The sequence below is a fragment of the Bombus impatiens genome, unplaced genomic scaffold, assembly GCF_000188095.3.
Source record: "Bombus impatiens unplaced genomic scaffold, BIMP_2.2 scf_0311, whole genome shotgun sequence".
In the NCBI taxonomy this organism is placed as follows: Eukaryota; Metazoa; Arthropoda; class Insecta; order Hymenoptera; family Apidae; genus Bombus; species Bombus impatiens.
The window spans coordinates 464,602-490,265 of record NT_176730.1 but is presented as its reverse complement, the minus strand read 5'-3'; the positions used below and the strand labels follow the sequence as shown (position 1 = coordinate 490,265).

The 25,664-nt window shown below is 33.1% G+C and overlaps 4 protein-coding genes across 4 annotated transcripts; all 4 read left to right on the top strand.

The window, feature by feature from the left end:
* The first annotated feature begins 886 nt into the window (after window positions 1-886).
* Window positions 887-6,657, top strand: LOC112212748. The gene is made up of 10 exons (XM_024367193.2): window positions 887-1,128; window positions 1,263-1,373; window positions 1,530-1,644; window positions 3,112-3,238; window positions 3,358-3,464; window positions 3,686-3,862; window positions 3,977-4,122; window positions 4,373-4,535; window positions 5,011-5,132; window positions 5,631-6,657. Exons 1-9 carry the CDS (start codon window positions 1,073-1,075, stop codon window positions 5,116-5,118), a joined length of 1,110 nt encoding a protein of 369 aa, XP_024222961.1. The 5' UTR covers window positions 887-1,072; the 3' UTR covers window positions 5,119-5,132; window positions 5,631-6,657.
* An 818-nt stretch (window positions 6,658-7,475) lies between these two features.
* LOC100741064 (15-hydroxyprostaglandin dehydrogenase [NAD(+)]) lies at window positions 7,476-9,939 on the top strand. The gene is made up of 6 exons (XM_003488953.4): window positions 7,476-7,815; window positions 8,015-8,141; window positions 8,230-8,339; window positions 8,608-8,781; window positions 8,983-9,140; window positions 9,481-9,939. Exons 1-6 carry the CDS (start codon window positions 7,723-7,725, stop codon window positions 9,617-9,619), a joined length of 801 nt encoding a protein of 266 aa, XP_003489001.1. The 5' UTR covers window positions 7,476-7,722; the 3' UTR covers window positions 9,620-9,939.
* A 1,170-nt stretch (window positions 9,940-11,109) lies between these two features.
* LOC100742218 (15-hydroxyprostaglandin dehydrogenase [NAD(+)]-like) lies at window positions 11,110-16,400 on the top strand. Its single transcript, XM_012384864.3, has 6 exons — window positions 11,110-11,309; window positions 12,644-12,770; window positions 13,345-13,451; window positions 13,851-14,024; window positions 14,444-14,601; window positions 15,244-16,400. The coding sequence occupies exons 1-6, from the start codon at window positions 11,217-11,219 to the stop codon at window positions 15,377-15,379; spliced, it is 795 nt and encodes a 264-aa protein (XP_012240287.1). The 5' UTR covers window positions 11,110-11,216; the 3' UTR covers window positions 15,380-16,400.
* Window positions 16,401-17,806: 1,406 nt separating this feature from the next.
* On the top strand, window positions 17,807-25,632 carry LOC105680684. The gene is made up of 13 exons (XM_012384865.3): window positions 17,807-17,964; window positions 18,146-18,244; window positions 18,329-18,455; window positions 18,918-19,024; window positions 20,071-20,244; window positions 21,372-21,520; window positions 21,662-21,794; window positions 22,881-22,976; window positions 23,342-23,468; window positions 23,919-24,025; window positions 24,489-24,662; window positions 24,750-24,880; window positions 25,310-25,632. The coding sequence occupies exons 2-13, from the start codon at window positions 18,149-18,151 to the stop codon at window positions 25,482-25,484; spliced, it is 1,596 nt and encodes a 531-aa protein (XP_012240288.2). The 5' UTR covers window positions 17,807-17,964; window positions 18,146-18,148; the 3' UTR covers window positions 25,485-25,632.
* Window positions 25,633-25,664: the final 32 nt, after the last annotated feature.

Below are 25,664 nucleotides of genomic sequence, written 5' to 3'. Positions count from 1 at the left end.
CAAATTCGTAAACACGGGGACGACCAATGTAAAAGAAGAAACGAAGAAACTTAGGTTTAGATGCAGTGAAATCGAGGCCTAAACTCGACGTCTTCGACGAAAAATCATAATTATTATACATTCTAATCGTCCATTCTTCCATCGAACATCCTTAACATCTCTCTTGTCCCGATTACATTTTCTTCGGAACGATTATACTCTCTTGAAAATTGAAAATCTATCCCTCGTCTATCTCTAATCAAATTAAGAATCTGTCCCCACCATCGTACTTAGCAATTAATATTATATTCATATTATTTTTTACTACGATGTTCTCCGTTATGTGAAAAATTCTTGAAATTTTTGATAATAAAAAGCAATACAATAGCTGGTAAATTTTTGAAAGATTATAATCGTTATATAAATTATTATTATTACACGATTATTACGTATAATCTGAGATCAAGAACAAGAAGCGGATCCACAGGATCTAAAATCGAAGATCAGCCGCACCTTTAAATATAACATCGCACGATCTTTATCGACACGACAGTTTGATCGATAGCTAGTGGAAATTGTTATAATTTGCTGGAAATGTATGTTGCAAGCCTAGCCAATAAAATGCATAGCTTTTTTTTACAAAACCACTCAATTATAGTATCAGCATTAGAGTAATTTAAATACCTTAAAGTTATTAAGTCGTAAAAGTAACAAGTTCGTTTCCTCGTCAAATATTCCAATTAAATCGATTTCCTAATAAATTTCGTTTCCTAATCAGCGACTTTTTTTCTTATCTTTTTCCTTAATTCAATGATTCATAGATAGTGAAAATGAAATATATCGTTAACGAGTTAATCGAGAGAAAAACAAACAACTACACGTGACTTTGGCATATCGGAAACGTAGCTGTCCAACTTTCGACTTGAGTTTTTAAATTCTTGTCTCATTCAACTCGTATTAGATTTATCGTTTGCCCTTTTGATTCTGTTTCTTTTTCTTTTTTTACTAATTTCGCTGTTTTCTCTAATGTTTTATTTAACGATGGTGGCATTGTAATAGTAATTACGGCGAAAGATTCAACATAATTTTCAACATGCAATCACGATGTATAACCTCGCTTTTCATCAACCTTTTGGATAAGAGTCCAAAGTAAACTACTTGAATATTGATATTTTCCCTCATAAATAATAACGACGTACCTTCGTTTCATCATCTTCGAAGTGTATACTTCGTTCTTCCTCAGTTCTCCACTGGATCATAAGCGTTTTCTTCTGTTACTTCAGAAGCTTGTGGAAGATCGAACGGTGTCAATTTCACGCAACTCCAACAGCGTATCGAAAGAAGAATAAAAAGGGTAAAGGAGATGACGGGCCAAAAATAATAAAACCGATCTGGTAATTTTCCATGAAATTACTAATATTTTGCCAAGATACTTTTAACATCGTACTATTTATTCTTTATTTAAAATAAACGATATCGTTTGTATAGCACTGTTATCTTGTTCGGATGCTGATGTTTATATCTTCAACGAAATTTTAATGGAATTTTAGCGAGAAATTACCTAAACCAATTCTGGAGCCTTCGTGTAAGAACGCTATAGTGATCGGTGGGTCTGAAGGTTTTGGTTTTGCAGCGGCTGATCATCTCCTGTGTAAAGGAGCGCGCGTTAGTGTTTTCTACTTCCAACGAGATCTCACGTATCAACGTAAAATGATTTCAACGATTTTTTAATACGTTGTCGGTTACTTAACACTAGAACTACCGATAATTAACACGAGGTTATTTCAACCAAAAAAAGAGTCAAAATGACTGGTCTTTAAAAAATACGTAATAATAGAATATTTTGGTATTTATTACTTCCTTACAGAAGCAATTCCATGTTATGTAATACAATTTTTGGTATTATTAATCCATCTGGGACTATGATCCCTAAACGAGGGTTGACAAATTTATGAAATTGTAGAAGCAGTCATTTTGACTGGTGTGGTATTTCTAGTGTTGGCATCTAGCGATTCAGCGATCAATCCGAAAGTTTCTTGATAACTGATATCAGCATATCGAATGATACGCAGTAAAAATTTAAAAAACGTGTGGCAAGTTGTACAAAACGAGGAAACTGATTAATTGGGGTTCGATAAACAGATTGCAAGATTCTTTTACACTTGGACAAGTACCAGTCACTTTGACTGGTATTGGTAGAAGTATTTTGAGTTCGAATACACAAAAAACAAAGTAAAATTCATTGTATTATTCTTTTAGTTATCGTCCGTAATCTTGAGTTGCATTAATCTTGATCACGGCGTAAATAAAATAACGTAATCGAAACCTAACTCTTATCTTTTGTTAATAACGTATACAACTTGACCATCATCGACGATTATCGAATGACTCACAGCAACCCAAAGAAATAATAACAAATTGTAATATTTTCGGTCGATAATCAGGCTCGTGCCATCGAGACGCGCGTCTCGTAAACAAACACATCGCCTACGAAGAAGTTGCGTTCTTCTCATTTCGCTGCATATGCAAATTAAATCGTTACACATACTGACACACCGCGGCACGAACACATAATACGATCATGGCCGTAGATCATCAGCTATAAATCATAAAGATACCCGTAACCAACACCAACGCATACCCTGTCACAGACGCATAATTATAGGCAGAATTCGATATGCGGTACCGATAGATTTTTGCGAATATTTTCGAAACTAGAACCGTCTGTCTCTTATGTTTCAGGAAAAGGTTTCATTCCAGAAAAATGTTAAAGGCTCGTTGAAATCATTTTACGTCGATATATCAGAAACTAGCCTCTATAAGTAAAATCTGTTTGCTGAGACAAGTTGTTGTCTTGTTTAAAAATCAAAGTCTTGATGTAGTCTACATTTTTACATTAATTTACATTAATGGCATTAATCTACATTAATTTAATCTACATTTAACATGAAATCTTGCATAAACATTCGCAATACATTAATCATGTTTAGTATAGCGTAGTCGTCAACAAACACGTTCTCGAGTATAAGCAAGTAAATTATCTTGTAAACAAGTCTATTTCGTTGGCAGAAAAGATAATCAAAATTCAAAGCGAGGAGCAAAGCTAATCGTTCGGATTTTCGAACATTGCAGGTCGTCGTAGTAGCTGACGATGATCCTATTGAGGGAAAAATTGCAGTAAAAAAGTTATGCGATTCTTACGGAAAAAATCGCGCTCTGTTTGTTCATTATGACGTTAAAAGTGATTGTCACGTTCAAGGTAAATTAATATCGACGAAGACAATGAAATATAATAATAAAAAAGAAATAAAATATAGTATAACGAGTAATACGTATAATGTGAGTATAACGACAAACTTTATTTTATCATCGTTTTAGCTGGTTTGGCAAACGCTCTCTGCAAGCTTAAAGTGGTTCACATCCTTTTCAACAATCTCGATAAAGAACGACCACCATTAAAGTGTCCAACGTCGACTTCGAAACAGGTTCGTAATAATTAAGATAAAAGAAGTAAAATTAACTATAGTGGTTCACGAAGGTATTTAAATATTTGGAACATAACATTTGTAAGATTATATCACAACATGTGTGTCATAAAAAAATTCACGTAAATATAAAATATTCATAAAAGATGCTTGCGTAAGTACTTTCGCGAACTAATTGTACGAACAATAAGGATAAACAGTTTAATCACAAAAATTTACAGAACGCTACAACTAAAACGATTCAAATAGGATTGGAGCTTTTAGGAAAGGATCAAGCTGGCTCGAACGGGATAATAATAAATTGCGCGAGTATTTTTGGTTTCATGGGATGGCCTGAAGATCCCTTTCCGGTTTATTGCAACAAAGAACCAGCTATAGAAGTGACGAGAGATTTCGCGGTATCTTACATTACCTATATAATCGTACAAATGAAAATATTCACTTTGTATCTATTATTTGTGCTTTTTGTATCTATTATTGTTGTATGATATGTGTTTTACTCTACATTAAAGAAAAATTATAAAGGAGAAGAAAAAGATGTTCGTGTTGTGGCCCTTTGTCCAACGACCAAATGTTTCTCCAATATTGGATTACCAGATTTCCCAGAACCTATTCCAAATAAAATAATGAACGAAATGCCAATTTGTATACCGCATTCGTAAGTTAAATTTCATCGTCGTATGGTTATTATTAACGTAATTCACACAATTTTCATGTTATTGTAACGTTAATAAAATATAGATAAATTATATTATTTATTGTTATGTCATAGCAATGAAATAAAAATTCAGTCTACCATTGAAAGATATATTATTCTATGTTATTTATTCTAATTTTTTCGTTTATTTATACTTATAAAAATATCAATAGACGTATAAAATAGTTTACGAACACACGTCTATGTGCAGCAAGTATCACATAGGAACTGCTTTGAGCTACATACTAGCGTGGGCAAAGAACGGAAGTGCATGGCTCGTAGAACCAGCAATCAGTGTCCATCAAATTCCTCGATTAATTCACTTCCCGGAGAAAGAAGGTGGACAAGTCGACCCTAAAGTCTATCAGGCACAAGTAAAATCAATCCCTTTTCAAACTTTTATTTCAATCTACGTTGCTTTTCTTTTTTTCTTCTTTTCTTCTCTTACGCATTTGATTGCTCGATAAGCTCGCTTTTAATGCGTTTGATGTTACAATTTGAAGAGTATCATAGGAGCGTTATTCTTATCGTTATCTGCAGTAAACATACGACAGGAAGTACGAATGAATATTGCTTAGAATTATATGATTTGGTGCAGGAAAAACGAATACATATATCATCAGATATCAGATATTTGACATTAAAGTATTAATATTTAATGCATGTACAAGAAATAATAGAAAGATATGCATCGATGATTAGACAGATTTTAGACGATAATCTTAAGAACTTATTAGACAACCTAATACTTACGTTTATTAAGAAACGAGTCTCTATTTACTAATATCACGTTACATATTAATAATTATATTTTCCCGTAAGAATAAAAAAGTTTTATGGCAATAACAGCCTTGTCCAGTGAAGATAGAACCACCATGCGTCGAACCTAAGGTGTGTGTACCCAGCCAAAAACAAATGTGTGCAAAAAAGAAATGGAAAGATGATGAAAAAAAGTGATCTCTTCCAACAACGTAAGTAATTTTAACAATTGAAAATAATATATTTACATAGTTAAGTTAAAAATATTCCTTCGATCGTTTGACAAATTTGAGAAATCTGGAGATATTTAAACTCTCCCCTTCGCTTTTCTCTAATTTTTTATCTCACCGTATACTTATTTTTTCTCTAAGCTGATCGAATATTCAGATTTTCATTAAATAAGAACAATAACCAACAAATAATCTTTTCATTACGATCAGATGCGGGTTTCAAAATCATACAACGGAGGGAAGGATTTAAACGTTCGATTTAACAAATACGTAGCATAATTTACACGTGTAAAATTGCAAAAGAGTTGCCACTCCTCCGATTTCGATGATTTTGAAATACGTTATAGGAATCAACACTATGAATTCCGATTGGGTCAAGATTGGCGCAAGGCTGCCGGATCGAAGAAACTAATTTAAATTCGAATCCAATACGTTGATGATATTCGTGTTTAATTAAGTTATAACAGAAATTTCTTACAGCTTCGCGTACGCAGTTGTGCACGGGACTTTAAGCTCGCACAACCCTCGCTTACTATAGACGGAAGATAAGAGTTAGATTTCATTTGGATTTGAACAATCAATACCGACCTATGCGCTGCCACGGACGCACAACTACGAGGGTTGTCCAAAAAGTACTACCCGTTTACATCCAGAAGCCATGTAAAACGACGAAATGCACTTACAAAAGGTCATGCAGCTTCGTTCTCGTATTGACGTGAGTCATACAAAATTTTCTGTTTAAATATTGAATATCGTCGTTGTATCAGCCGTTTAAAACGACAATGCGAACTAAAAATGCCGCCGGTGACGTTTTTATGCTTCTGTAAAGGAATTCTTGTAAAAAGAATTCATCGTCGATTTACAGCAGTTAACGGTGACAGAGCTATAGATGTTTGAATTATTATGGATGGATGAATTATTGAATTCAATCCGGACAAAAAAATTGTACGCGATATGTAAGTTCAAAAAGGTCTCGTTGCAAATGATATTCATTGCAGTTTTTTGCAAAATTTCAAGAGTCAAACTTGACCGATAATGTTGCGCAAAATAAGAAACGGTTTGGACGATTGCGTAAGAGTATGGTTAATAATTTCCATTATATCATTTCGAGATAAAAATAATAATAAAAGTATGCCGAACTGTCTACGGAAACGTGTGACGAAGGCACAGAGAAACTCGTATTATTATCGTTACGATGAATGTTCAAGTAGAGCCGATGGTTGTATTGAGAAATAACTTGTCACGCATGCCAAAGTTACAAATCAAGAAATCTTCTTAAAACGTATTTGTACGCTTGTTATTTCAAAACGGGTATTACTTTCTTCACGACCTTCGTACAAGAAGAGTACATTGTTACGAATATCTCGTAAACTAAGGTCGATCGTTGGTTATATGTATAGGAAAAAGATTTACAAATGTTGAACAACAAAATCATCGACAGTTTTGCCATTAACACGATACGACTGACGTGTATAAACGATTCTTCGATGACATCGAGTATTAATAATCGCTTCAAAATAATAATAATAATAGTAACGAATATCATCGTACACCATGATCGTCGTCAATTGTTTTTGAAACCTTTGGATACTGCTTCCTTCTTTATATGATATATAATCAAGCAAATTCTGCTAAAGTATAATATAGACACGTACTTCAAATGAAATGAAAAAAGAAACATAGGCAAAACTGTTTTTAATTTCTTTGTCTACGTTGAATATAAATTTTGAAAAATATGAGAAATTACGTTTATAACTTTGGCTGTCGAACGAATACGATCGCGGCAAAGTGTTCAACTTGCTTAAATTGAAAGTAACCTAACTTTTAGGTAATCAGAAGAATAACAACGTATTACATAAAAATGTTACATAACAAAACGTCTGTAAGAGTAGAAAAGAGATCTTTTTACGATACGCGGCGATATTAACAATAAAAGTTATTTTCAATTGCTCCCAAAATATTCAAGGTTGAAAAACACTGAACTATTTATATATATGTATATAGATACGTATGTAGCTGAAAGCTGTATACGTACATAGTAAGATCATAAATTGAAACGTTAAACTTTAAACGGTAATACCGATCGATCTAGCCACGCTCAGGGTTGCAAGAGAATTATTTACCTGTCTGTTTAAAAAGAGGAAATAGTTCCGAGTGACAATATCGTACAGGCTTAAACAAAGTTCTCGAGCTTTTTATCTCCCCTAAGATGTTTCAACAGCAAGCGTATAAATTTTAATTTTGCGACCTCGCTATATCGTTTCCAGCTACGATATATATATAGTACTATTGTTTGTTTACATATCTAATCACTTGTAGACATATTTCAATTCAAAATATCTCAACACATCCAAAGTTCTTCATCTGGAACGTAGTCTATGTTGTATAACTGTCATTTATATACCTAAAACTGTACACAAGTACTAAACCTATAAATAGGATGTTTTGGAAACTTCAATGTAAACGATTCAGAGTAAAAGAATCTATTTGAACTTTCGACAGTGTTTGATTATATGTAATTATACTATTCTTAAGAATTTTCCCAGTAAGTGATTGAAAGAGTGTTGAAAGAATGAATGTGAAACACGCAGTTGTAGTGATCGTTGGAGGAGGAAGCGGTATCGGTTGCACCTGTGCTGAACAGTTTTTGAGTTACAAGGCTGAGGTAATTCTTTGTTGACTGTAAAAATTTGGTTGACGGTAAGGATGAAAATTTAAATTTAAATTTGTTAGATACGTTCGCGATCTGGTTATTTTCGTTCAAGTATTAGATTTACCAAAACGAAGAAAGTTCTGAAATAAAAAAATATCCTCGTACAAAATCTGGTAATTTTTATTCAAATTGTATTCGTAATTTCGTTCAGTTCGTGGCAATTTTGGATTTACCAGACTCAAATGGAAGAGTCGTAGCGGATACATTGGGCATTCAGCATGGTGCACACCGTGTGGATTTTTTCGCCTGTGATGTCACAAAGGATGAGCAAGTACATGGTAAGATACGATAAGTAACAAGAGTAAATTAAAGCTTATTTCATTAGAAAAAAATATCAAAATCAATAGATCGATTTAATTTAAACAGCGAGCTTCGATAAGATCACACAATTGTTAGGGAGCTTCGATATTCTCATCAATAGCGCAGGAGTTTTAACCAATGGAGAAAATTGGCAAAGCATGATAGATGTGAATTTCGTAAGTATATCGTCGTATACTTTTTAAATTGTAAATAAATAAATTCAACTATTACTTATAGATGTGGATGTTTATGCATTCATGGGAAATTAGACGTACTAGTAAAAATTAGATACCGTATATGCAAAAATAAATACAATACTCGGCTAGTTGCTTTTGTAATGAATTTTTCAGCAGCCAAGTAACTAATCCCGATAGAGTCGATCAATTTCATTTCTATGTGATTCGATTAACTATTCGTTTCGACGCTAATTAATAATCATTGCAGACTGGACTCGTACGTACGACGCTAAAGGCCATCGATTTAATGGGTAAACACAGAGGTGGCAAAGGTGGCACAATAGTAAATATTTCCTCCCTGGCTGGTCTGACACCTGTGATTTATTATCCAATTTATGCTGCAACGAAACATGCCATCGTTGGACTTACCAATAGTTTAGCGGTAAAACTAGCTTTAAAAAACACACACACACACACACGCACGCACACAGTTACTTAAAGCGTGATATATTATATAATTATTATACTATTAAATAATAAAATAATTTGAACAATATTTAAAAAATTAATATCGACATTACAACGATCGATTAAATTAAGGAAACATTAAAATATGCTTAAAATATACCATTCTTTTATACAGCTCAGTTACAATGAAACTGGCGTTCGTATGATGCTGATATGCCCTGGCCGTACACACACTCCCTTCATCACAAACTTGTACAACTTTGAAAATCCACATTTAAATTTCATTAACGTTAATAGAGCGTTGATGTGTTTGAGAACAGCGGGTAACCAACCGTAAGTATTTTAGGAAATATGAAATAGCCGTCTTAGGATCATAATAATTTAATATTTAATACTCATATAGTAGGTTTAATCTATTAATCGAAGTGTAAAATATTTATACAACTGAACTCACAACAATCTAAACGTAATAATTTTTTAACAAGCACGAGGCAATTGTCGTTAAAGTATTCATGTTGCTAATAAAATTTTCTGAAGCAAATACGTAATAATGATTATTCTTTTCTTTACTGAAAATAATAAGCGAGAAAGATAAGGTCCTTCGGTATTTTTAGACGTTTAGCGAATTATATAAAAATAATTATTAATTTGTACTAATCTTTCATTTTCATAGGCCAGAGTGCGTGGCCAAAGCGATAATCCGGTTGATGGAGAGAGAAGGAAATGGCGCTATATGTTTGGTACACGATGGGCAACCACCTTATGTCGTTAATGTTCAGACACTCGATAGTTTAGTGAAGCGTCCTCTTTAGAGATAAACTACATTTATACTACTACAATTATATTTGCGAAATCTATAAGTATAAATCACGTAAAGTTTCTGTGATTTCTTATCCATCGATAATACGATAATTTTAACGATCGTCGCCTTAATATTTGATTTTAATTAATCGGTATATTTCGCGATTGATAACAAATACATTAATACATTATTACAAACTATCCTAAATGCAAATATATCGATCGAGCTTATGGACTGGCAAAGTAAAAATTTTCTATATTGTTTTGTGCAAATATTTTTATAAAGTTCTGTAAAATAAAATATTAGCAACTGCAAAAATGGAAACAAGAATGTCCTTTTTTCGTAATGTGATCTTCATAACGTAATTTCATTTCATCTTATTCGTCCCTTACCGACCAAATCTAATAAAATGATTACACCATGAATATTTGTACAAATTCACATTTTTGCAAATACTGACAGACAAGTGAAAGTTCAGTGCAAATTTACTTTATCTCAAAAATATTGTATGATGCGTTATGATCTTGTCATGTGTCTACACGAATCGCTAAATTCCATGAGATACAAGAATTTGAAAAAAAAATTAATTTTAAGCTGCAGTTACGTTATTTACCATAAAAAGTCTATCGTAATGGAGCACTTGCGAAGGATCAAGTAAATTCGAATAATAATTGTTAAAATCATTAAGAATCACTATCCTATTTGAAATTATAAACTATAAGAAACTCGTATATTTAATATAACAATCTCATTAAATATTCTTTTTCTCTACATTCGCAAAGTTTCCTCATAATCGGTTCAAATATCCTCGACATTAAATTTCTGGCTGTATTTCTTCTCCTTTGATTCTAGAAACGCCTTGAATAATCCCATATATCAGATTCAAATTTTGATCAATTTCTTATCTAATTTACCTGTAATTCTTTTCATTCAGTTTTAAATCGAAAGATTACACATATACTTATGTAACAGTTAGCTGTTTTTAATGAGTATACTCGTCATAAAGAAATGGCAATATTTTGTATTACGACGAGCCTTATCAGTAATAAAATTAAAATGTAAAATAGTCGTTTCATTGTAACTAAATTCTATATTGTAACAGCCACACGTACTCTGTGTTTGACGAGTATACTCGTCGTCGCTTACTTTTCGCGACTTACGTTTTAGGTGCACGCTTTTCAAAGAGGTCGCAACACCAACCTAATGCGTACTTTCGCGAGCAAATAAATATTTCCTGTATAATACTTCTCCTCTTACGCAGCGTTGTAACTCAATAAATCGACAGAAATAAACACGGCGTTTGCGGATACCATGGCACCTCGTGCCGAATTTTTTCTCCATCGATCGGCGTATAATTCGATCCTGTTTACCCGCAGATTCGCGGTCACGTTACCCGTCAGATGACCGCGAGAGACATACGATCTCGATACGATTGATTCTCGATTTCTCGTATTTCATCGGTCACCGTTGTCACCTGTCGCCGTAAGAACCAGCCGCCAAGATATATTCGATTCGCGAGGTTTCGCGCGTGAACGCCGTGGCAACCACCGTCGTATCTGGTGAGAAATAAAACGGGCAAACATTCGTTTCTTTGCCAGCGATCGATCATGAACATCGAGGGTAAGATCGCGCTTGTCACCGGCGGGGCGAACGGAATCGGCTTCTGCGCCGCCCGAAAACTCCTTCGAAACGGAGCGAAGGTAATAAAACTTAATAAATTGTAGCAACGATGGTTATATAGTAAATGCAGAGAGTTTCGATTCTTAATCTTGTTATGTTCTTTCGCTCATTTTCTACGCAATTATATTTTTATAACGTTAGGAAATATCCTAAGTTTCAACAAAATATGGAAACATACTTATTGGTACGCATACTCGATTCTATGTCGAATATCATTGTTCTATGTTGAATATCACGTTTGTTGATAGAACGAGAGTGAGATTGAAATATAGAAAGTTGTTGAAAATCGCAGCAGCGTTAGGAATCGAAACTCTCATAACCTGACTATTCGTCTTAATCCATTTAGGAGCAATAACTTATATAATGTCACATAATGTCACATGTTATGTTATATAATGTTATAGTATTTGCAGCACCTTGATTATCCCAAATGATTAGTTTCGATCAATTAAAATATACAATAGTTAATAAATTAATTTTAACATCGTGGCCAAAGTGCTGCGTAGGATTGAGAATAGTTGGTTGCAAGTAGCTTTGTACGTAGGTGCAAACCTTTATTGAGAAATAACACAAAAGTCGCGCGCAATTGACTTGACCTCTATACGCGAATTCATCTGAAAGAATGTGTTCTAAAATTAGTATAGAGAAATATATGTATGTATGTACATAATTCCAATTATAACTAATAATATCGATAAATATCAGATAAGAGGCTTTTCTCGATTTTATCTGCAGGTTTGATGATGCTATTCAAAAAGAAGATATAAGATTAGCTTATCGATCGATCAGGTAAAAGTCGTAAGAACACTGCACGTCTAAAATCAGCACTTGGAAGAGATTTTCGGAAACAGTACGAAGGACCACCCTAAGAGTTCGTACAAATTCTTCATCTCTGCTTCGAAAATAACGAATTCCATGGGGAAGTCGCGAGGATCGTTGAGATTCTAATTCTTTTGGAATACCGTTCCAATCGGTAACCCTAGAAGACTGAGATTGTCGATCGACAAACTGATCCCTGGGAGGAGAAGAAAGTCAAATAGGGGTAAACATGATTTTCAAGCGACTACATCGATAATCACAGTCATTCGGGTCACAGTTCAGTTTCAAAGTCAAGTTTATCTGTAGAGTCTATGTTTGACTTTGTACACGAAGTTTTAATTCAAAATTGAGTCAAGAGACTCGATCATACATGTGTTTCGATTAGACAAGATTGGGGGTGGTCCTTCTGTCCCTACCAATCTTTTTTCATCCAATTTTTTCAAATTCGTATGGACATAGAAGTGTTCTATGGTAAATGTCCAAATTCTCTGAGCGAACCAGCTGTGCGTGATAAGTGTACTTTTATATATTTTAGACGGTAGCTCTGTTGGATCTGAACGATTCCGGTGGTGAGAGCGCAGCCGCTGAATTGAACAACGAGTTTGGCAAAGACCGCGCTATCTTTATCGCCTGCGATGTGTCAAAGAGCGAAAAACTTAAAGGTACTTGCAAATTATTAAAGTTTTCTTTATCTCTTGATAAGATTTAGATTGCTTAGATACGATTACCGCGGTCGTAAGAAACGAGGGCACAAAGCGAAAGGAAAAATCGTAATATCATAATAACCGATACATCTCGAAAGCATGTTCCAGCATAATACTGAAATAAATCTATATAAGCTGGAACCGATGGAACGATCGTTTTCTTCTAAATCAATGTTGTCAAACAAACGACGATCACAATAGAAAATTTCGTGAAGATAATTGTTACATAATATACTCCAAAGTCAATTACCACGAGTGAAATGATAAAAAGATAAATGGCACTTTATGTATAATGCTTACGTAGCTTTTATGTATTTGTGTATATCTAGGTACTTTTTATCCATTAGTATAAATATGATTTAATCCGTAATAAAATTTGCATTTTACGAATCCATGTGTAATTCTAATGTTTATCGAGCGTAGGAGTGTAGGAGTTTATGTCCAATAATTCATTGATACATTACACTTTTATTTACCCTTTACAGAGCGTTTGAATGAATAATATTTATCATTAAATTTAATTTATACGCAGAATCGTTCAAAAAAGTTATCGACATGTACGAGACACTAGATATTCTCGTCAACATCGCGGGCATTATGGACGACGCGGATTGGGAAATAATGGTCGATGTCAACTACGTAAGAGATTTCTGCATCCTGCATACAAATATTATATAAATAAATATATATATAACTTTTGTTACTTAAGGTGATACCGTGACTAACAAGTATTTCCACGCCTACCCCGTAATTCAGTATTTGACAAGTGAAATCACGTGCCCAAAATTTCTGCTTTCCGAATTCATTTACATAATTAGCAAAAAGTATGCAAATACCGAATTTCTTTCTTAATTTTTTGAACTTCGAGTAGCTTATTCAAATTATTGAAATATCAGCAGCCTCTTCGATGGCATTCGTTTAACTTCATCTATATGTAAAAGTAAAAGACAATTATTATCGTGATAATAATCGTGATAATAATCTCATCCACGATAATTGATGTTTGAGGATTAATACCGTTTTGTTTGCCGTTGATAGAAAGGCATTGTTCATGGAACTATCTTGGGATTACATATTATGGGGAAGTACAAGGGTGGCAATGGTGGAGTCATCGTAAACATGTCCTCTGTAGCTGGCCTCGAGGGCATTCCTATAGCGCCAATTTATGGCGGAACGCAGTACGCCATTGTTGGTTTCACTCAGTCGTTGAAGGTAAAAAAGCAAAAGAAATTCTGCTTTGAATGGCAATATACAAAAAATGAAAATTTAAAATACATGAAAATACTTTGCGCTTTATTTTGCTTTTATGTCTCGTACTCAATACAAAGTTATTTCAAAAATATCTAGCAATATTCTGGATACGTTTTGGACATATTTTCTGAAAGCTTCGCGATATCTTCTAAGTTAAAATAAACACGAAATTGAAATTTTTAAGATGTCCCAGAAAATGTATTTTTTCCCAGTTGTCACACTTTTAAAATAAAATAGAGCATACACATCTACGCGATAAGCTTTTGTAATTTCTATGTACGTATGTAAGTGCGTACCTTCTTAAAGGAGTGAAAAATTCTCACAAGTGCCATTTCTGTGGATAAGATTTCTGAAAGAAAACATTTTATTCTCCAACATAGCATTATTATGAGAAAACTGGTATCCGTATGCTGACGATATGCCCTGGATTAACGACCACAGCTATGGCTGCCAGATTTATGTCCTCCAAAGAACACGCTATGGATCTTCTCGACGAAGAAACCGCGGCTATGGCAATGGCCACCATGCAGAAACAACCGTAAGCAGAGTGTACAATTTTTCATATTAAAATTCCATGAATTTTTTGAAAAAACAGCTGCAGCATCGAACATATGTTTATTTGCAATATTATACATTTCTAATTTCCAATTCCTCAATTTTCAATTTCATACAAAAAGATCATTTATTTTGTCGTTGCAGATGAAGTAGTTTATGGACATCTTAACAAAACTTTCAAAGTTTGCAGCTTTCGTTGAAAATAATATCACATAAATTTTGCTATTTGTCACTCGGATTTAGGAATTCCCTGTTCTTTACGTATCATTTCAATTCTGCTGAAAGTAAATTATGTATATCTTATTTAAAATTCCTTTCCCTTTACTGATTTTCCATTTTCCATTCATACTGGACACTGATTAAACAACATATCATTGTTTGGTGTTCAAAAAAAATATTTACTTAATATCTAAATACCAATACTTAAAATACTACCACAATATAATTGGTTCTGAAAAATATAGAGTATATCTTATCTTATCTTATCTTATTATATCTGCGAGAATAGATTATCATAGTTCAATGAATTATTTCACATATTAATTTCAATGTACACGTGATATTTTGACTCGTCTGATTCCATTAGAAAATGCATCTATTTGAATGAAATAATATTTGTTAACAGGCCAGAACATGTAGCCACTGCTATTATCCAATTAATCGAACACGGGAAGAACGGCGCCATTTACGTCATCGAAAACAATCAACCTGCATACGCGATCGAAATTCCTAGTTATAGCGCCTTAAAAGTCCCTATATAAACATTAATGTAACCAGAGGGACAAACCTAGTTAAAATATTATCAATTAAATATTAATTTCACTTATGAATAGCAAAAATCGGTTGAATTCGATTGCTGTATCTTTCCTTTTTCATTCAAAATTTATATTAATAATATTTTCGTTATATATATTTATTTGTTAAGCAAAATAATTAAGTTGAAACTTTACCGATATTTGAATGATTTGGAAACGCGCGTTTCTTGCCCGCCATCTTTGTGACATCACGATTCTCTATATATGGTGTACGCTCATGTACATATATGACCATACTCTGATATGTAGTTATGTATGTAAATTAAGTTAAAAAAATCCAAGTCTAGCGCCGTTATATACGTAAGTTCAGTACGTGTTTCTCTTTAATTTCTAATTTTGTTTGTAATTTTCTTCTTCATTAACGTTTAAGGAAAGAAAATATACATTGATAATTATTGTTTACTGAATCCCTTAACATAATCAGTTCAATATGTACAGCAATCGAGTCATAATTCACTTAGATATTTCATATTTACTATTTTGTAAGTGTTATTATTTGATTATGTATATAATATTTATGCACGTTCGTATTATTGGATATGTAATTGAAAGAATATAATCTAGGTAAAGAATTATTTTACCTAGCAAATAGTATAACGAGTACTATAAATGCTTTGGATGTTTTATATATCTTTGCATATTATGCGAACTCTGTACGTATATTTTCTTTTCTCTTAATTTTCTATAATTTAAGAAGTGAACTAATCATACATTCTGGTATTAAGACACGCGTGATTTCCATAATTTATTATATTTTAAATACTCCTATCTCTGTTGCAAGCAGAAAGCAGACGCTAGACAAAATTTTTGGGATTCCCCCTCTTAATATTAAAATATAAAATACGACAATGTAAATTGTCTGAAACAGCGTTTCAGGCGAAATGTTTCGTTGCTGAAAATTTATAATAAATCTCACTGTTCAATACAAAATTATAGTTAAAAGGATAATAAATGTAATCTATGTTAATGATTATTTATTTATTATATAATGTTTCAAGTGTCTCCGTTTGTTACAACTACAAGTAACAGCGTGATGTAATGTACATTATAATTAAAACAGAAGAAGAAAAGAATATATGAAAGTATAAAACCATGAAAAAATACATTCTATTCATTTTAACTATACGCAATTTATTTTTATCAAATGATTATTCTTATTACGAAAGGCGCGTGTAAGATCAGATGAAAAAGGAGTAAGACAGATTACTACATATACAGGGCGTTGATTTTAAATCGAACATCCAAGCTATTTCTGCTGTTAAATGCTAACAATAAGGACTGACTAATTTTATTAGATTTTATTAGACTATCGTTTTACAAATAAGCAAAGACGCAAAACGGTATTCCTATGTTCATGTTTCCTTGTCATTTCTTGTCTTTCAATAAAAATAAGGTTAACATATCTCTCTCAAACTAATCATTTTTAGACAAAACTATATTAATATTTTTTAGAGAGAACAAGAAAGAATATCACAAAGACTGGTGCATAAAGAAAGAATATGTAGATCGACTGAAGGAAATGTGAATGACTTTGCAGGGAACTGCCAGGATAGCCTTCAACAATATCTAGGAAGCTTCTTATCGTTAGTAAAATTTGCCTACCTATAGTAGCGACGCAAATAACTTAGATTTTCGACTTAAAACCCTCTATATCTATGTTCTTACATGTTAATCGAAATTACGTATTTATGCATATGCCCTTTTATATAACACATTGCTCCATATTAATCTTTTCAAAACATATATTATTTTACATAATTTCATTCTGTAATCAGTCCTTCTTTGATTTCGAACGTCCATTTATATCGTCTACTGGAAAACCGAATATTTTGCAAAAACCACGGTAAGTGTTTCATGAAAGTGGTTATCGATGTTTCTTTCTTTAATCCAGAGTTATTCGAGTTCTTTCATTTTCATTTTTATTTTCAGTTCTCGAGTCAGTAGCTTTTTATTTCAGTTTAGATATCGACACTGATAACCAACGATAGTTACAGTATGATCGTTACTCAGTGTACATATTGCCAATTACCGTTAAACAGAAAATGTTGTTTCGAATGAAATCGAATCGAAAAAAATGTTTCATGAAAAATAGCTCCATAAGACAGAATGACGAATCGAAAATTTGCATTTTTTCCATTTATTGATCAATTAAATAGGGACAATATTAACTTAGTAACGACAGAATTCTTTTTCTATGAACTTTTCTTTTTTTCAGCTTTATGAATAATACATTGAAAAAGAGTACAAAATACATATTCACGTAAGATAGATGCTAGATGATAATATGAAAACATAAGAAATACCGTAGTCTTCCACCAACGTCACAAACGTGATCTTCTCCCACTACTTCTTGCTATCACTATCATTGCAAATCAACCAATAGGAAGATTCTGTCGTAAATCTTATATATCTTAGTTACCTTATAAAACCTTTTCAAGCAATAGACATATCGTACAGAACTGGCGAACGAGAAATACTATTCTCACACTTCGTATCGTCGTAAACAAGAACACTGAAAGTACAGTCAGCATGTAAGAGAGTGATATTTCATCATCGAGTGCAGAAGATTAATAAGTCTAATTCTATAAATTAGTCAAAGTCAGAACTCTGAAAGAAAGAACGTTACACATTCTTTGCTTAGGATCTTTTTCACTTGTTTTCTTGCTTCTTTTCTTCACGGATCAATAATGAAGAGGAAAAATTTCTTTTCAGACAATGAACAACGTACAGGACAAGACAGCTTTAATCACCGGTGGAGGCAGTGGACTCGGTTTAGTTTATGCTGAGAGATTACTGCAAGATGGAGCGAAGGTAAACTTTCATAAATAAATCATGAAAATCTTCACTTCCTGCCACGGTCTTATTATTTGTTAAAAATAATGATATCGTTTATAGGTAGTTGCTATCATTGACCTAGAAATCTCGTCCGCAGAAATTGCAGTGTCCCAATTGGAAATAGAATTCGGCAAAGGAACCGCCAAATATTTTCCATGTGATGTAAGCAATGCTGAACAATTCGAAGGTATTTTGAAATTAGCTACTGCACATAGCATTCGTTCTCTGTCGTTTTTCAAAATAACGTCATTTGTCCCCGTTATTTGGGTTCTCGATTTAACGTATCGATCAAATCTTTTGTTATTGATAATTGTGATTTTCCAAAAAGAAAAAAACCAACCAAAAGAATGTGCGAAATCAGATACAATTATCATTCATTATTTTGGAATAAATAGTTTCTTGTCGGTCATTTGTCTTTATAGCTTGAAGTTAGATAGTTTATATACTTGTATTAAATATCCTGTAACATTTGTATATATTTTCAAATTTACTTCTAACTTGACTAATGATATACTATAACATGATAATCGCGTTTCATAACAGTGATAATGTAATTTTACTTTGTATCGTTAATTGACAATTAAGAAAGGATAATTATTTATTTATTCTTTCTCAGTTCATCGGATTATGATTTACTGTAATTTTGCAGCAACCTTCAAAAAAGTTTGGGACACTCTGGGTGGCCTGGACATTCTTATTAACAATGCTGGTTTATTTAATGACTTAAAATGGCAGCAAACTATTGGCGTGAATATTGTAAGTACAACATTTCTACGAAAGACAAAGTCTGTTGAGATGTAGAGAAGAGTAAGTTAAAGTATTTGTTGACAAAGAACGCTGTCGATCTCTTGAGCTTTATAAGCATATTCTGAAATTTGCATACTTCATGCTATAAAACCGGAGAAATAATATCGTTCGTTACTTGCTTCGCGTTAAAAAAATTATTATTTCGTATTTGCATGTTTTGTATTATCATATATGTAATTAGAAAAATTACAACGTCAATGATGTAGTAAGATAATTAACGAAAAATTTTATAAAGTAAAAACTCTATAAAAAAAAGAAATGTGGTTAAATGATTAACATTAGCTTCAAATTATATACAAGGTGATTGAAACAATTATTCTGAAAAATGCATTGGTATGTTTCATGTTGTAAAATTGAAAAATCATTTAACACTATGACGATCGACTGGTTTCAAAGGATAGCTTTTACGATGTTTATAGAGAAACTTAATAATTTCAACTGAATATATTATATCTCAGATGACAGCTGAAAAACCATTTCTGTAGATCTGTAAACGGACTTTAAATTTAACGTAAAGTTATTAGATATACCGTGGATGTATATCGATCTCTGTTTTGTACTTCTTTCTTTGCCTTCGATACTTTATACTTCCATACTTTTTATTTATTTAATTTATACTTTATATATTTTTTTATGTTACATACATTACGTACATTCTGTACTTCTTTGTATCCTTAAATTTTCGTTTGTAGCTTGGTCATAGTAATAATTACGCTAATAATTGAGCCATTCAGAAAGCATATTCGTGTTCTCCACAAATTCTCTTCATTTTTTATATCATCCTCACAATAGAATATTAATCGTATACTTATGTAATGTAGCAACGAAGTTAACACGCATTTGATGAGTTCGTCTTTCTGGAAACTCAGTTTAGAAACTAACATGACACCACTATAACATCATTGGTAATAACATTAATTTCTAATTACTAATTTTTGATAACGTTAATCGGTATTAATGTTGATTAGTAATTTGATCAATCGTTTCAATTTAAGAACGGCGTAATCCAAGGATCTTTGCTCGCTTTGGATTATATGGGCAAACACAAAGGTGGCAAAGGGGGCACCATAGTAAACATCGCATCGGTCATGGCTCTGAAAATCTTCTCTGAATTACCTATTTATTGCACCACTAAACACACTGTCTTGGCGTTCAGCCGTTGCATACAGGTAACTATAATGCATACAAAGTGAGTCTGCACTCACGAGCACACAAAAAGAACGATAAGTGCTGGTTCAGCATTCTAAAATAAAAAAAAAAGCGTTCATATAAATACATTCCCGACGTATGATCTCGTTCTGGAATAACAGCTTGTTTTGTGTTTACCTATAATAGTTACGTACCTACGTTCAGTGAAATTGTTCCAACTTTCCAACAAGGCGTCGTAGATCGTCGAGTTTGTTCGAACAGCTTACAATTTTTTACGATTTGTAGGCAATTTTGGTCGCCAGATTGACGGTGATTTTCAACGCTATCAACTAACGTATCAGAAACAAGAGACTTTTTAATTCCATCGTAGCTAATAATCGAATGAATTCATTCTCTTTCGATCGAATGATTATGGATTGAATGAATCGAATAAAACCAGCACGATCTATCATCCGTTTGCCACGAAATCGTACATTTAAGTAATTTCGTATTACAAAATAAACACAAAACTCGAAAACAAGCTGATAGTCAGTGTGTGTTCATATGAATTTTCCTTTTTACTTTAACGTGCTGAATTAACACTAACCGTACATCAACCCTGTATAAACAAATGTATATTGTCAGATTGGACAAACGACTGATAGAGATTCGCGGCCATAATTTTTGCCAGTTTTGTCATAGGATTCATTTTCAGAAAATTAAATATAAATTTAGAATTAACAAGTATACATTAAATACTTTGTGTCGATTCAATTTCTTATATACAAGCTATATATTGTAAGCCGTATATGTATTGGTTTGTTCAAGAATTTCCATTTTGTACGTCGTATTTATTACAGCATTTATATACTAATAGATTCCAAGTAAATGTATTACATTTCATAACGTTTGACAGCACTATCGTATGACAAAGAAAAATTGAATGCTATGTAAATGAAAAATGGAATCTGATAAGTAAATGTACTACGTTTCATAACGTTTGACAGTAGTTTCGTATGAATAAACAAATTTAATGCTATGTAAATGAAAGGTGGAATCTGATAAAAAAGTAACGTTTCATTGGATAACGACAGTGTATAGAAATACTTTTTGTAATTTCGCAAGAATACTGCCCCAAAAATTTATACGTTTATACCAATTGTTTCAGGAACACTTTGACAAAACTGGCGTTCGTGTTCTTGTGCTTTGCCCTGGTGCCACAGCAACGTCGATTTTAGATGAAATAACAGAGAAATCTTTAGACTTTGTTGAAAAGAATGCTGTTAAAACAATGCAAGAATCACTGCTGGTACAACCGTAAGTACTCACATGTTACTCACTTCGTTTCACAGTTTCGAACATAATCTGAAGTTGTTTGAATATAGAGGAAATGAAATGATGCCCTTAATGTAATATAAATGATATTACAGAATATTGTTTTTGTTTTTATATCACCAGAACGCAACACGTAGGAAGAGGCATGGTACAGTTTCTCCTGAAAGGTGAAAATGGAGCTGTCTGGGTTATTGAAAACAAAAAACCACCATACGCTGTTGAGTTTCCACCTTTCAAAAAAGTGGAGGTGAAGCTCTAAAGATGAATAACTGATCTTTTGTATTGTATTATTGATTTGTCCCATTTTGTACTTAAAGAAAACCTCTGAAACAACTGAAATTCAAATAATGGTATTTGAAGTACTTTATCAAGTTGCAAGCTACACGCAAGCATACGTAACGTAAAAGCGACATTTTTCTTAAAACAAATAAATTATTAAAAGCGAAAACCTATCGTGTCAGATAGATTTTTCACGTTATATGCGAAAAGCGATATCTTTAAGAATTGTAACTAGAATTGAGTATAAGAATATTGCAGGAAATAAACGCTGCTATATAATTACTTTATTGATCAAAATTATTTGATAGGAGATCGCCTTTAAAGTATAAAGTGAAAAATCTATCTGGCCAGAAACTTTTATACACCACTGTAAGTCACAAAAATATTCACTTTTTCGTAAGTAAAATGAAAATTAATCTTACCACTAAGTAGAACTATTTCAAAGATCGACCAAAAGCGCTAAACTACACGTCGAAGCTTCTCGCGGTTCTCGTAAGCAATAAAGATCAAGGGACGTCACGTTTTGCAATGGATCATCGATGCGGATAACGAAAGATTCGTGCCCTCGTTAAACATGATGGCGCGCAAGAGGTCGAAGATCGCGACACGAAAACAACTTCTTTCGTATCAGCTCGATACGAAATACTTTCAGTACAGAAACACATCCAGTAGCTACTAAGACACTGTCTGTTTCGATTTTCAATTTCAATAATTCACCTTTAGATTTCTTCCTTTCTTCTCTCTCTCTCTCTCTCTTTCTCTCACGCGCGCTACTCTTTAGATTCTTTTATCTCTCGTTTCCCTATCTACGTAAATGAGACAATTAAAACAGCAATCATTTTGCAGTGAAAATCGCGCGAGGCTGTTTCACAAACGTTTCAAGTTTACCATACCGCGTATTTGATCGACAAGTTTGACTCTTTTAAAAGGGAACCACATGGTGAAAATAATTTACAGTACTCCGAGTACACGATTCCTCTCGTATTTATATTATTTTGGACGAAAAGAAAGTGTCGGCTATTTATTTCATATTTTTCTTCGCAACAAAGGCATAATATAGTAAAATATGCAAATCAAGGATAAAAGAGTCATTGTAACGGGAGCTGCTGGTGGCTTGGGTATGACTATTAGCAGAGAACTGCTGCGAAATGGTGCATCCGTAAGTACTTGTCAACTTGATAATCATTGAGAAACTTTCTGCGAGAGTGACGTGTTCGTTTGATTTTCACAAGTATGAAGAGAACCAAGTTCTTTGAGAATTCTCTATGATAATCGATTCAAAAGTAGTTGATATAAAAAAAAACTAAAACTAAAACACTTGCAATACAGTTTACTCGATTCACCATTTTATCTTACGGACTTTCTTTTTTCTCAAAAACTCTTCTATGATAACCATGACTGCAGAAAGAAAATAAAACAAAGTTTAATACTTTAACGGAGTGTGTCTGCTGCAGAGATTAGAAAAGATATAAAAGATTTACGCTAAACGTGGATGCGTGTACTCGTAATGAAAAATAATTGCAGGTAATAGCAATGATAGATATCGAGGAGGTAGCTGGCAAGGAAGCGATGAACGTACTGAACGCAGAATTCGGCCGCAATCGTGCTATATTCTTCCAGTGCGATGTCGCGAACAATTCCGAATTCGATGGTAATTATATTTTTATACAATATACAATGCAAGTTTTCATACGCGACGTTGTAACTGACGACAATGAGTTTGATTTTGTCTGAGATTGTTAAACGTCGTTGAAGAAACCGATGAAGTGACTTTTTAAGAAATTCGCGAGAGATGGTTCGACCTCTTTAAAAGGGAACTCTCTAAATACTTTGGTTTTTATTTTCGTTTTCTTCAAATATCGATAGTTATCCTAATTAATTCGATATATTATGTTAATTAATATGGATATGTTTTAGCACGCAAAGTTATTGCCAGGTACCGTATAAATCATTACAGATTATTTCGATTATTAGCATATTTGTTAAGATACTCGTCGATTAATTATTGATTCACGTTACGTTTTAATCAACTATCCAAATACCTGTTCCTTCGAATCTACGAAAAATAGTAGCGTTAAATTATGCTTGATTTGAGTAACAGATACTTTCAAGAGAGCTGTGAAGACACTCGGCGGTCTGGAGATTCTAGTGAACAATGCTGGTATCATTAACGAGAGCGATTTCACTAAAACCATCGATGTAAACGTGGTAAGCAACAGCAAGAACCACGACGTTTGTCCGAATGTAATATTCTTGCAACAGAATAGAGAGCTTAGGATCAGAGATCTAGACGATGGCTGGAACCATTCAAGTTTCTTTCACATTTCTGTTATCTCGGATTCTCGATTATTTAACTAATAAATTAACAAACAAGATAGAAAGAAAGATAACGCATAAATGTAAAAGTTAAAACCTAGGAGTTTCAGCGAAATTAAAAGTAAATTAAATAAACGAGGTAAAATAGCTTGAATAATTATATGATTTTCTATCGCATTAAAATAATTTCAACGATGAATAATTATTAACTGTATATATATAAAATCTTGCGACTAAACGAAAAATATCTAGCATTTCATTCAGGAAAAACTGATCAGAAACAGCGTAATATCGATGATATCGAACGTCTTAGAATTTATTGTTGCAATTCGTTAATTGAGATCGATTTGCGTAGACAGCGGTGATACGAGCGACGCTTCTAGGAATCCAACAAATGCAAAAGGACTCCGGTGGCAAAGGCGGTGTTATCGTCAATATATCGTCTGTGGCTGGTCTGTATTCTTTATCTCAGCTTCCAGTATATTCCGCTACGAAACATGCAGTGGTTAGCTTCAGCCGTTCGTTCGCGGTACGTTATGGTTCATCGAGAAACGTCGTACATAGTTATTCTCAACTTCATGCCTGTCGACACTTAATTTCGATGGTAATTTTGCAGCAACCTTATCATTACGAAAGGACTGGAGTAAGGATAATAGTGCTGTGTCCCGAGCTTTCTCAAATGTCCAATGTAAAAAATTCAGAAGTAAATCCGTCGCAAGATCAACTGATACAGAAATATTTCCGAAGGTATTTTCAACGAAGTAACAATTACAGAAATATTTGGTTTTGAAACTAGGTCCAAAGTTTGGAAGAATTTTGGCAGAGCGTGTTCTTCGAATAATTAAGAAAATATTCGAATTATATTGGAATGAGAATCTTGTATCTTTTCTATTTGGAGAATCTTGTATCTTTTTTATTTGGAGAATAAGTTTGTTGCGATTGATTGGGTTTTTCTGAGAATTATAATATTTCAAAGATGAAGGAGAGCAGAATGGATTTTTGCATTTATGACTGTTGAAAGACTCTTTGAAGCTAAAATTCGAGCATTAATTACACACTTTGGCAACGTTCACCTAAAAATTGACGCTAACTTTTCAACTTTATCTAATACCTTTTTTCTTATTGTCGTTATTTCTATGTCCTTATTACTATTATCAAGCCGCTTTATTGTATCAGAGTGGACAGCGTGGCGCACGGACTGGTTTACGTGGTGAGATGCGCTCAGAACGGAAGTATATGGATCAGCGAGGATGGAAAACCTGTCTACGAGATACAATTGTTCGACAGCCTACCGCAAAAGCATAATGATTCCATATTGGAAGAAAACGAGCGTAAAATGCAAATAGATTAAATCACTGAATTCTGTAAATAGACAATATTAATATGTTATGTGCGTGATGTATATATTACTTTGTATGTATTACTCTTACCCATGATGTTTTTTATGTTTGCATAATTTACGATAAAAGTATCTGAATGTAATAAATAAATGGCGATAAGCAAAATACGCGTTTGTAATCGACCTGACAAA

Excerpts from the sequence above, each read along its gene's own strand:
- LOC100741064 (XM_003488953.4), top strand. The coding sequence starts at position 7,723 with ATGAATGTGAAACACGCAGTTGTAGTGATCGTTGGAGGAGGAAGCGGT. Across the intron at positions 7,816-8,014 it reads TTTTGAGTTACAAGGCTGAG|TTCGTGGCAATTTTGGATTT; the intron begins GTAATTCTTTGT and ends AATTTCGTTCAG. Across the intron at positions 8,142-8,229 it reads AAAGGATGAGCAAGTACATG|CGAGCTTCGATAAGATCACA; the intron begins GTAAGATACGAT and ends TAATTTAAACAG.
- LOC112212748 (XM_024367193.2), top strand. The coding sequence starts at position 1,073 with ATGCAATCACGATGTATAACCTCGCTTTTCATCAACCTTTTGGATAAG. Across the intron at positions 1,129-1,262 it reads CTTTTGGATAAGAGTCCAAA|AAGCTTGTGGAAGATCGAAC; the intron begins GTAAACTACTTG and ends CTGTTACTTCAG. Across the intron at positions 4,536-5,010 it reads CTAAAGTCTATCAGGCACAA|CCTTGTCCAGTGAAGATAGA; the intron begins GTAAAATCAATC and ends TGGCAATAACAG.
- LOC100742218 (XM_012384864.3), top strand. The coding sequence starts at position 11,217 with ATGAACATCGAGGGTAAGATCGCGCTTGTCACCGGCGGGGCGAACGGA. Across the intron at positions 11,310-12,643 it reads TCCTTCGAAACGGAGCGAAG|ACGGTAGCTCTGTTGGATCT; the intron begins GTAATAAAACTT and ends TATATATTTTAG. Across the intron at positions 14,025-14,443 it reads GTTTCACTCAGTCGTTGAAG|CATTATTATGAGAAAACTGG; the intron begins GTAAAAAAGCAA and ends TCTCCAACATAG.
- LOC105680684 (XM_012384865.3), top strand. The coding sequence starts at position 18,149 with ATGAACAACGTACAGGACAAGACAGCTTTAATCACCGGTGGAGGCAGT. Across the intron at positions 19,025-20,070 it reads AAACTATTGGCGTGAATATT|AACGGCGTAATCCAAGGATC; the intron begins GTAAGTACAACA and ends TTTCAATTTAAG. Across the intron at positions 21,795-22,880 it reads AAAAAGTGGAGGTGAAGCTC|AATATGCAAATCAAGGATAA; the intron begins TAAAGATGAATA and ends ATAATATAGTAA.